Here is a 10,635-nt window from a genome sequence, read left to right as displayed (position 1 = left end):
TACTTTTGGTTCATATGAAAAGTTCATTTGATATATGAGTTGTAATGTATCATATGATAAGAAGCATGAACCCTAAAATTCCAATAACTTTGATAACTTAACCACACATTAGAATGGAAAGAACTTCACCAAGAAACCAAAAAGGCACATATTTTTTATCGTTGAGAAGCTGAAAATATATACCAAGATAAAAGGCGCTTGCCTTGTTTCTTGATTTGTCAAATAAAAAGACGAGGTTTTGAGAGCTAGGGTTTGCAGATTATCCTGAATGATACAGAGAAACAGAGTAAAGATGTTGTGAAGGCTGAGTACTGATGGAAACCAACAGGGAAAATATGAAGTTTTTGGTAATCGAGGAACAGAGAAGTTCAGATGACTCTCTGTGGCGGACATTTTCCGGGAGAGCCTCATCAGCAGCGCAGAAAGCCAGTTGTCGATCCCGATCGCAGTCTCGTAAGCCCTTTTCGCCTCATCCGGCAAACCCTTTTCCATGTAGCACTCCCCTAGGAGGCAGAAGGCTTTGGCGTTCTCGGGGCTAAGCCGCACCGCCTCGAGGAGGTCGGCAAGGGCCGGATCGAGGTGTTCTTGGCGGTCGACGGCGAGGCGGAGCTCGGCGCGCTTGAAGTGGGCATCGCCGCGCTCGCGGGGTTCGAGAGACTTGGAAGCCGGAGGGGAGAGGGCGGCGTCGAGAGATCGGAGGGCGGGAAGGTGGAGGCCGAGGAGGTCGAGGGCGAGGGCTCTGAAGGACGTAGGGGGCGGCGTCGCGGGGGTCGAGGGCGATGGCTCGTTCGGCCTCGTCGCAGGCCGAGCGGGCGAGGGCATCGGCTGAACCGCTATCATCTCCTTTTCCGGGCTGCCCCGGCGCGGGAGAGCAGCTGGGCCCCGGCGACGAAGTGGCGGCGGGCCTGGACGGAGTAAGAGGGGCGGAGGAGGCGGGTGATGAGTCGCTTGGGAAAGTCTCGCAGGCCGAAGAAGGCAGCCAAGGTGAGGAGGAGGATCAAGCTTGCACCAGCCACGATGAATCCACCGCCATCGCTGTCGCCGGCGAAGTCTCCCTCTAGCCTACTGCTGCTGATGACGAGATCGGAAGGAACCCAATGAAGTCAAATACAGTGGCTTCGGTCGGGTTCATGTGTTTCCACGAAGCAGCGAAAAATAATAAAATAATCATGTCTTTTACACAGTAAAGCAAGCATAATAAAGCACACCAAATGCAAAACATAATAGTTGAATTAGAAGGGCACGATTTGAACCACTCCATAAATCCACACAAATTAACCGATCGCAAAAAGAGGAGCTTATTGATGCGTTGAGCAGAGATTAAAACTGTCATCAAGCTGCTAAATGTTCAAACTCTCCATCAAGACACAGTTACCACAAGAAGCCCTAAAACCAAATAAATTAGTAATGTAGTATTCAATCGGACTATACCAACTTATTGCTCTCCAATAAACTTACTGCTGATAGGGCTTGTTATGTTCACCAAACAAACAACTTACTGCTGATAGGGCTCAAAGATTCATCTATACAAAAGAAATATGAGTAAAATTGTGCTTATAACTACTTACGAAAGCATGCCATACTAAAACAAAAAAGATGGAATATAGATGGTCAAGTTGTACCAGAGGTGGTGCCCTTGTTACTCTTGTAATGATCATGAAACTAAAAAGTCCTAGTTGGAATAGAAGGAAGAATAAGCAATAGAACATCTAAGATTAAAATACCAGATTGTCATCTTTAGGTGAAAAATATATCCTCATGTAGATCCACCCTTTTTCCTTCTGCTATTTGTCTTCCTAGCTGTAATAGGAGCCCCTGCTGTTACTTTGGTCTTTGGCTGGTGCACGCTAGAAGGTTCCTTCTCCAAGCTGATCTCTCTTCTCAATCGTAGTATCTCACCCTTTGCAGAGGACAATTCCTCTTCGAGCTTCTTAGTCCTCCTCTCTAAATTCTCTTTCTCATTGCCAAGCTTCAAAATGAGGTTCTGAGCATCTTCAATATCTTCCGTAGCTTCTTTAACAGTCCTTTTCTGCTCTGTGAAGGACTGCAATAGCATATCTTTCTCTGCTTCAAGGCTGGTGCACCTAGAACTAGTGCTCTCTAATTCAGTTGAGAGCAATAATGCGCTCTTATTCATCTCGCTGAGTGATTTGGTAGCCTCATCCAGATCAGCCTCAAGAGTTTTTCGTGCTTCTGAGTCTCTTTGCATTTGTTTCCTCAAAACTTCAAGCTCCTTATTCAAATTGGAAGCTATTTTTCTCTCTTCTTTCAACTCATTCACAGCATTTTCCAGTTTCTTGTATGTTTCCACTAATTCCTTCTTTAAGTTTGCACGATCTCCCATGATATCATTTAATTCTTTGGATGAGATATCAAGTTCTTCTTTGGTTCTCCTCAGATTCTCTTTAATTGATATTAATTCGTCCGACATTAGCTTTGTACTAGACTTAGCTTCTTCCACACTTTGAGTCAACAGTTTCTCCATCTCAATGAAACTGTGCTGAATCTCTGATAGCTCAGACATAAGTTTCTTATATGAAACTTTAGCTTCTTCCAGTTCCTTGGACAGATTCAAAGCTTCAACTTTAGAATCTCCCAGTGCTTCCATGTTAGCCTGCAGCTCATCATTCAACTTCTTCATACTAATAGTTTCTCTTTCCAGTAATGCCTTGGCACTATCCTTTTCTTCTCTCAGCTCAGCAATAACAATATTACTGTTCTTTACTTCTTCTAATGCAAACTCAAGCTTTTCTTCAAGAAGATGAAGGTGGTCATCTTTCTTGGATAACAATTCAGCAGCAAGGGTTGCTCTTTTCTCTGAAGAAGATTCCAAATCACTATAGTCTTTTCTGAGATCTTGAACTCTTTGCAAGGCACTATCTTTCTCTGACTCTAACAACTGAATGTGTTGATTTAAAGAATCCATTGAAGATATCTTTGAACTTAATTCAGTTTTAGCTACAAGCAATTCCTGTTTTAACTCTTCAATAGTTGAATTTGCAACAGCAAGCTCATTCTTTAAGTGTTCAACATTTGAGCTCAACTGAGCACATTCTGTTTCTTTTTCAGAAAGAGATGATTTAAGATGTTGAATGTTCTTCTCCTTGTCACTTATCTCCAAGCTAACCATGCTTAGTTTATCTTGTAGAACATTGATACTATCTACCTTCTCTTTAACTTTGTCCTCAAGTAATTTTTTGTCTCTGCCAGTTTTTGCAACATTGCCCTCAAGATCGCTAATATGCCCTTTGAGCTCCTCAAATAGTTTTCGGTTATCATTCAACTCTTGCTGCAAAGATGCTGCAGTCCCATTTGCTGAATCTAGTTGAGTTAGCAGAGAACTTTCCTTCTCTTTAAAGTTCCTGATTTGGTTCTTTTTCTCCTCCTGTTCCCTCTGTAATATTTTCTCAAAGCTCTCCTTCAGCGAAGACATTTCTGCTTCTTTTTCAGTCAATTTATCTTTCATCTGTATCAACATTGATAGCATAACAATTACCAAGTAAGTAATTTGTAGTCACAATAATTCTACCATCCAACTGCAAGATTTAAGTGATTGCTTTCAAGTATAATATAATCTTCACACTAGATCAGCTCTGTTTTGAATGCAAGTAACTGAATGTATTGATTTAAAGAAAATTGAGATGCTAATTTTCAATGACTTGTCTGAATGTATCAAATGAAAAATCCAAATAAATGCATTTAAGAACTCTGATTAACAAGATTGGAGATTCATACAGATTCCACATGTGATTCAATGGATGTCATTTCCTTCTGGGAAGTTGCATATAATGCACCAAGAACACCAGAAGCAACTATTCCAAACTCGTTTAAGAAAGTCACAAAAGAGTTTGCTGGTGCATTTTGAAAAGCTGCTTGCTGCAAGCAAATAGGATATAAGTAAATGACAACCTAGAACGTAAAATGTGTACAAAGATAAAAACATGGTAGTTTAGAACAAGTCACCTCTAATTGATTAGGTACTTCAGATGAAACTTCAAGCATGGTATCTTTAACACTTTCTATCTCCAACTGTTTATCATCTTGTTTGTCTTCCACAATGGGGTCTTGATTATCTAGCACAATAACCTCTTGTTTATCTGGCATTAGGATATTTTGGCTATCTGGTAGCATCAAATCTTGTTTGTCTGAAAACAAAAGTAGAAGTTAATGATTGGATGAAAAGCTAGTGATGTACAAAATTCTGTCATTATACGGTGGAATAATCACCAAAAGCAGAGTACATTATGGTGGCATTATGTAGTGCATGTCTCATAATAAACCCTAAAATTATAATAAGACTGAGTCTGTTCATCGTCTCAGTAAATTAAATATTGCCAACATGGAAATAACAAAGACATAATGCACGGCCAAAACAATGGTTCCACATATGATATGAAGAAAACAAACTTCAACTGATTTACACTATTCATCAAACAATCATTAGACTACATATTTCATCCAAATATTTATGATTACTAAGGATGTGCAGCACTGGTAATGACTGGTTGGGACAAAAGTAATTCTTTAAGTTGACATGCATCATATAGTATTTGTGCACATTGTTGAGTCCAAAATCATGCATGATCATCCCTTAAACACATGATATTCCAAATTAAATGTATGCTCCTCAAACAACAAAACATGAAGGATTACCAACACTAGCTCTCAAAAGTGTTGTGGTGTCATGAAAGCATTGTGATTTCATGGACTCAGGTGTCTTCATAAAAACAGCAAACAAGATATCTCTAAATTTTATGTCTTGAACTTTTAATAATTGAAAACTATGGCAAAGTATTCTTTTGTCCAATGTGGTAACCTGACCCACCTTAGAAACGACATGTTTCAAATATAGAAAGGCCAAAATCCAACTTAATAAACTTTTTTTCATCAAAAATCAAACCACCCAATTGATATTTTTCCTAATCCACCCTTACTCGACCAAATTAGAATGCAATCTTGAAAATTATGTTCAGCCAAAGCCTGATCTGATTGCCTTAATCCATGCCCGCTTAGAATGCTAATGTTTGACCATCTAGGCTAAAATCTAGAGTTCATATCAAATAATCATAAACCTGATTTTTTCAGGTTAGGTCTCAGTTTTGGCCAAGCATGAAACTAGTTGGGAAGTCATAATTCACTGTGCTCAATTGTGGACATATCATATCACTGAAGTTGGCCATATGTCAATCATAGAGATAGATCCAAACCCAAGTTAGAACCTTATTTATATGAATCAATGAAATCGTGCCTGTTTATAAGCCAAAACCACTCTAGAGAAACTATATTGTGTTTTCAGATTATCATTTTGGGCTAGAGAGAATTGATAATGCTGGATGACAGACAAGTATGTGTGGGTTTTACACCACCTGTCATACTTGTACCTTTATCTACTTCAGTGACACTCTGCTTTATTGTCTTTGCACGTCGACGAAAGCCCATTGGTTGAACCATATAACTTTGTTGTCTGATTCCATTACTTTGTGACTCTGCCTCAATATGGAGTGCCACGACACAGCTAAAAGTTAGTTGATAAACTATCCACAAAATCATTCTTCAGAAATTAATTTAAGATATTTGATGTCTACTAAACATATTCAACTACAATAGTGAAAATATCAGTATCTCATGAAGGACTTTGGAATTGACTCTCTATCTCAATCGCTCTAGGCACAACCAGATCAAATCACTGTGTGTACCCTAAGAGTATGAAAAAAAATCTTAGAACCACTAAAGGGAAAACAAATTCAAAACATTCCAAAAACCTTAGTTGCAAATTTGAATGGTCTCCAAACTAGCTAACTAACATTGAAAAAAAAAGAAAATTGTTACATTATCTTATATGAGAATATAAACAATGTATAGTTGCAAGAATCAATGATGAACTTCTGTAGTATATGGACAAAATTTGAGGGAAGGAGGAAAATTTAAGGAGAAGGTTACGAAACAGAAAACAAAACAACCATGCAAATCTTAAGTCTTCATAAATGTTTTGTGGTTGTGCAACAAGAACATATAACTAATTGAAAAGAAAAAATGGTAGTGCAACGAGAGCATATAACTTTAAGAAAAAATGGTAGTGAAGTAATTTCACATTTCTAGTTCTTAATATATTCTACGTCAGTATGATAAATTTCCATTTATAAAGTGAAAAATAGGTAGGAAAATATACTTCTGAAATCCTTATAAGGTTAACACATTTGACAAACCAAATTAATCAATAACCTGATAATCACTCCACCAGTCGAGACAAAGGGATTTCAAATTTACAAAACTAGAAAATAATCGAGGTAGCATAAATCTTTTCCATTTCGCTAACAATTCAAATTACCAAAGGAATTCCTAACGCCAACACTCTAATGAAGAATAACTAACAAGAAACCCCATCAACTTCAAGGGGGAAAAAAGATACAACAAAGTAAATAACATCAAGAACATATTATGAACTGACCTTCGACTAACAGACCATCCGCAGCGATTGCTCGAAGTTTGAGAAAGGGAAGAACTGAGATACCCACAAGCAGAAGCGTCCTTCGTCGGGAAAAGCCCCCGCGGAACCCACGGGACTCTCCTCATTCGCGCAGCAAGCTGCGGCCACCGGATTCCTCGTCGCCGCTCTTCTGCGAGCAGCGAGCAGTGCAGAAGGGGAAATAGACGAGGAAGGGAAGGCAGACGGGCTCCCGGCGAGAAGCCCCATCACTCCCTCACTCTCGCTCCCTCGCTCACACCAATCTCCGGTCTCTCCGCTACTGTCTTCCTTTCTCTTTCTGGCTGCTATCTCTCTCTTTTTTTTTTCTGTGGACGAATCGCGTCGAAATCGAACCGCTTTCGCCGGGCAAATCGGGTCACCCTCCGTCAACGTCAATCGAGCGGTCGTGATCGAGCGCGACCGATCAATCGCGTTAATCGTAAAGCAACAAGGGCGAAGAGGTGAGGGGACCGCCGGCGTATCCGATCTCTCACTCGATGGATTGCTCTTTGTACGCCACGTCATCGCATTGTTATCCATAGTCGGGGAATTTGATTATGACACGTAGTGGTGGAATTGAATTGAATTATCATTTTCTACCTTCTTGTGCAAAAACGTAAAATCCGTTATTTTAGCGGTCTCATACGATCAATTCCACGTCATCTATAAAGAGATAAATTGAGAAACTGCAGTTGATCATGACGTACGAGGATATTACCTGGCTTCGCCAAGATTCGAACTCTTATCAGGGTTTCTTCTGTAACTCTGCTACGTCGTAACCAACTCAGCTATGTCCCGAGGGTTTATCATTTTCTACTTTCAGAGTATAACTGAGTTGGTTACAATAGAACATATTTACAAAAAAAGATAAGAGTTTGAATCTCGACGAAATCGAAATAATACCTTTCTCCGTCGTGGCTAACTGCAACATTTCGATTTACCTTTTCACAGATGGTTGTGGAATCAATCGGCAACTTTTCAATTTACCTTCTCACAGATGATCATGGGACCAATCGTGTGGGACCGCTAAGATGATTATCATTTTCTACTTCCATTAAACAAATAAAAAAGACATAAAAAAGCTCTCGACCCAGCGTAGTAATAAAAAATATAATAATTTTTCATACACCGAAGATTCGATTCTCATGGAACAGTCTTATATTTGCATAATTACGGTGCTAAACTACTGGAATAACTGTGGAACAATTGGATTATCGTGTTAGAAATTGCTCGTGTTTTAAACCAAGAGATAAAATTATCCATCTCTAAAATTAATTAGATTAAAAACTCAAATACATAAATTTATAACTAAATAACTATTGATAATTTCATTAATTACGAGCTTTTCACTCATTAATATCAAAAGCCAATTGTTACTCAGGAATATATGTGAAAAAGAGTAGCTTCAACAATATCAAGTTCAAGAACAAAAGAAATGGAATGGCCACATCAATGAACAAGAAGATAGGTAACCAAAAGCATTACAAGCATGGATCTGTAGGCCAAATTCTCTTTCACTAATAGCAAAAGCAATAGCCCAAATGTTAAACAACAAATCATCATTGTCGATGATGGAACAAAAGTAGATGAGATGTCCAAGGACTTGAAATAAACATTGAACTACTTTTCTATGGTGTACATTGTTTATTTACCTTGTTTTTTTTTACACAGAAGGATTCATAGAATAGTAAACAGATACATGCTTTGATCAGTGACAAGTGATACAGATACATTTTACATTTCCGCAGCAAACGATTTACCGCAGCCGCATGTTTGTGTTGCATTAGGGTTCTTAAATGAGAAACCTCCACCTATGAGCGCATCACTGAAATCTAGCTGCATTCCATACACGAAGAGGAGGCTCTTGGGATCACATACTGCAGAATCAAGAAACACGAGAAACAAATGTTAATCCAACTACATCATGCAATCAAATTATAGCAAAGGCCTAAACTGCATCATATGATAAGATTGGTACTGGAATCATTCGTTTCTGCAATTGGATTTTTCTCAAGTAACCATGCCAAGTAATACCCTCGAGGACAAAGCTATGAATCCGAACAAACATACCTATCACGAAACCATTGTATTCTATGATTGAGTCATCGGGCCGTGAATTAGCTCGGTTTTCAAACTCCATAGTGTAGGACATGCCAGAGCATCCGCCCTGCTTCACTCCGATTCTCAAGCACAGATCTTCATTGCGTTCAGATCTCATTTTATGCAGATGGTTTAAGGCTTTATCAGTTAACGAAATTGCAGGGGCAACGCTACCAGTTGCTGGAGCTGCTGCAACAATTTGGTACAACAATAGAAAATTAACTTTCACAGCATAAAGAATATAAATAAAAAATTATTATTATTATTATTGCATAAGCATCTGAAATTCATTAGTAAGAAAAGGCAGCACCAAATACAAAATGAAATTATGGGTTTGAACAGAGAATGTCAAGAACAAAGAGTTAATCAATTTGTAGGAAGGTCATAAACTCACAATTAAGCTAGAAGGCAATACTACTTGATTATTTAGATGTTTGCACCAGAAAAGAATAGTGTCACAATCATGGTCCAATTCAGTTAAACTAAAAAATTTTCAATACAAATCGACAACTCAATTTATAGCACGTGTGCACCTTCTTTTACCTAAAAATTAATCAGTAAAGCAAAAATGCACTGACACACATACACCAGTAAGTAATGAAAGAAATGTCCATATGATTATAAGGGAGTGATTTGCAGAATTATATAATGTTAAGGTTAGAGAACATTTTACCTTCAAATTGCTAGAGCTGAAAAAGTATTGTAGGTTTACATGCTGCTTTAGTAACTAAACAAAACTAGAAGCAAGATTGCAGTTGCCAGAGTTTAGGATTGTAAATGAGCCAAGTTGAATCAAGCTTGGTGTTGTTCAAACTTGTTTGATAAGGTAATCGAGGCAAATAAAGTTGAACATAAAATCAACCAAGTTGCTCTTGGCCTGAATTTTTTTTAAGCTTGAGCTTTGTTCAACCTTGGTTTAAGTTTGATTCATTTAAATATTATATCAAGAGCTTGTTTGATTGTTTTAAGTGTTATATATTTTTAAGCTCATTTGGTTAGTTAGTGAATTTGATATTATAAGTTTTTTTGTTCATTTTAAGAGCTTCCATATTTATTTACAAGTTGTATAAGAGCATTGTTTATAAACATGATTCACAAACTTTGTTCGTGGATATTTTCATGAATATTGTTCACAAACAATTCACAATTTCTATTCACGAACATAACGAATTGATGTGTTCAAACTTGTTTATTTAGTTTAATGAGTTGTTCAAGATTATTCATTTAATTGATCTAATGCATATTGACTGAACATATACAAGCTTTAAAGCAAACACCAAACTTAGCTCTAACAGAGTTCACTGTTTCTACATAGCTTTAGATCAATTTCATAGGTAGCAAGTTACCATACAAGAAATTTGTAGAATTATGTTACTTTATGCATTAGAGGAGGATAAAAACACTTAGACAAGTAAAATAGAATGACAAAGCACAAGGACAAATGGGGCAAAGATACAATTATATAAACAGAGGGAATAGTTCAACGGAGACCTAAAATTTGCAAACAAAATTTCAGATCAAATGGGGCAAACATGTATGGCACAACTGATTAAACTAATTCTTGCTATAGAAACAATAATCTAACAGAGGGATTCCAGGACCAATACCTGAAGTAACCGACGATCGAACACAGACCAAACTCCGGCGACGGAAATCGCGGGGAAACCTAATCGATGACGGAGGTGCAACCGCGGTTCGAGAATCTCCGCCTCGCAACCCGCATAAGAGCTGGCTAGGGACTCCGGCGGAGAGCGCCATGAGAGAGCGAAAGAGAGATTGAGAGAGAGGAGACGCCGGGACTCTTCTTCCACTTCTTCTTCTTCTTCCGCTTCGTCTTTTTCCAGGGATTTCAGAGACACGACGGCCTTAAAAATGGCGTCTTTTTTTCCTAGTCATTTGTTCCACCACGCATCCAACTGGGTCCGCCTTGCGGGTCCCGCCGGAGTACCTGTGGGCCCACGGATTCCTTGCGGGATCCGGCATCCTCTACTTCTATCGCTCGCGGAAAAAAAATTATATAATTTAAAAAATAAATTTTAAAATATATAAATAATTATTTTTTTATAAAA

At 38.3% G+C, this 10,635-nt stretch overlaps 2 protein-coding genes and 1 pseudogene across 3 annotated transcripts; all 3 read right to left on the bottom strand.

Annotated features, from left to right (window-relative positions):
* Positions 1-259: 259 nt before the first annotated feature.
* Positions 260-1,033, bottom strand: LOC141821503 (uncharacterized; annotated as a pseudogene).
* Positions 1,034-1,580: 547 nt separating this feature from the next.
* Positions 1,581-6,728, bottom strand: LOC141822136 (MAR-binding filament-like protein 1-1). Its single transcript, XM_074709566.1, is given in 5 exon segments — positions 1,581-3,466; positions 3,736-3,876; positions 3,964-4,145; positions 6,449-6,533; positions 6,536-6,728. Coding segments are annotated over 5 exon segments (2,277 nt in total). The 5' UTR covers positions 6,695-6,728; the 3' UTR covers positions 1,581-1,756.
* A 1,325-nt stretch (positions 6,729-8,053) lies between these two features.
* On the bottom strand, positions 8,054-10,419 carry LOC141821975 (iron-sulfur assembly protein IscA, chloroplastic-like). 2 transcript variants are annotated; one of them, XM_074709377.1, is made up of 3 exons: positions 10,174-10,419; positions 8,537-8,752; positions 8,054-8,343 (listed from the first exon to the last, which is right to left on the bottom strand). In XM_074709377.1, the coding sequence occupies exons 1-3, from the start codon at positions 10,322-10,324 to the stop codon at positions 8,201-8,203; spliced, it is 510 nt and encodes a 169-aa protein (XP_074565478.1). In that variant the 5' UTR covers positions 10,325-10,419; the 3' UTR covers positions 8,054-8,200. The 2 variants fall into 2 exon arrangements, with proteins under 2 accessions (XP_074565478.1, XP_074565477.1); XM_074709376.1 differs by having other exon boundaries at positions 8,537-8,755; positions 10,174-10,418.
* Between the last annotated feature and the right edge of the window lie 216 nt (positions 10,420-10,635).

This window comes from Curcuma longa, chromosome 2, assembly GCF_044706935.1.
Source record: "Curcuma longa cultivar G26 ecotype Majalengka, Jawa Barat chromosome 2, ITB_CL_G26_1.1, whole genome shotgun sequence".
NCBI lineage: Eukaryota > Viridiplantae > Streptophyta > Magnoliopsida > Zingiberales > Zingiberaceae > Curcuma > Curcuma longa.
This window is presented reverse-complemented; position numbering and strand designations above follow the sequence as displayed.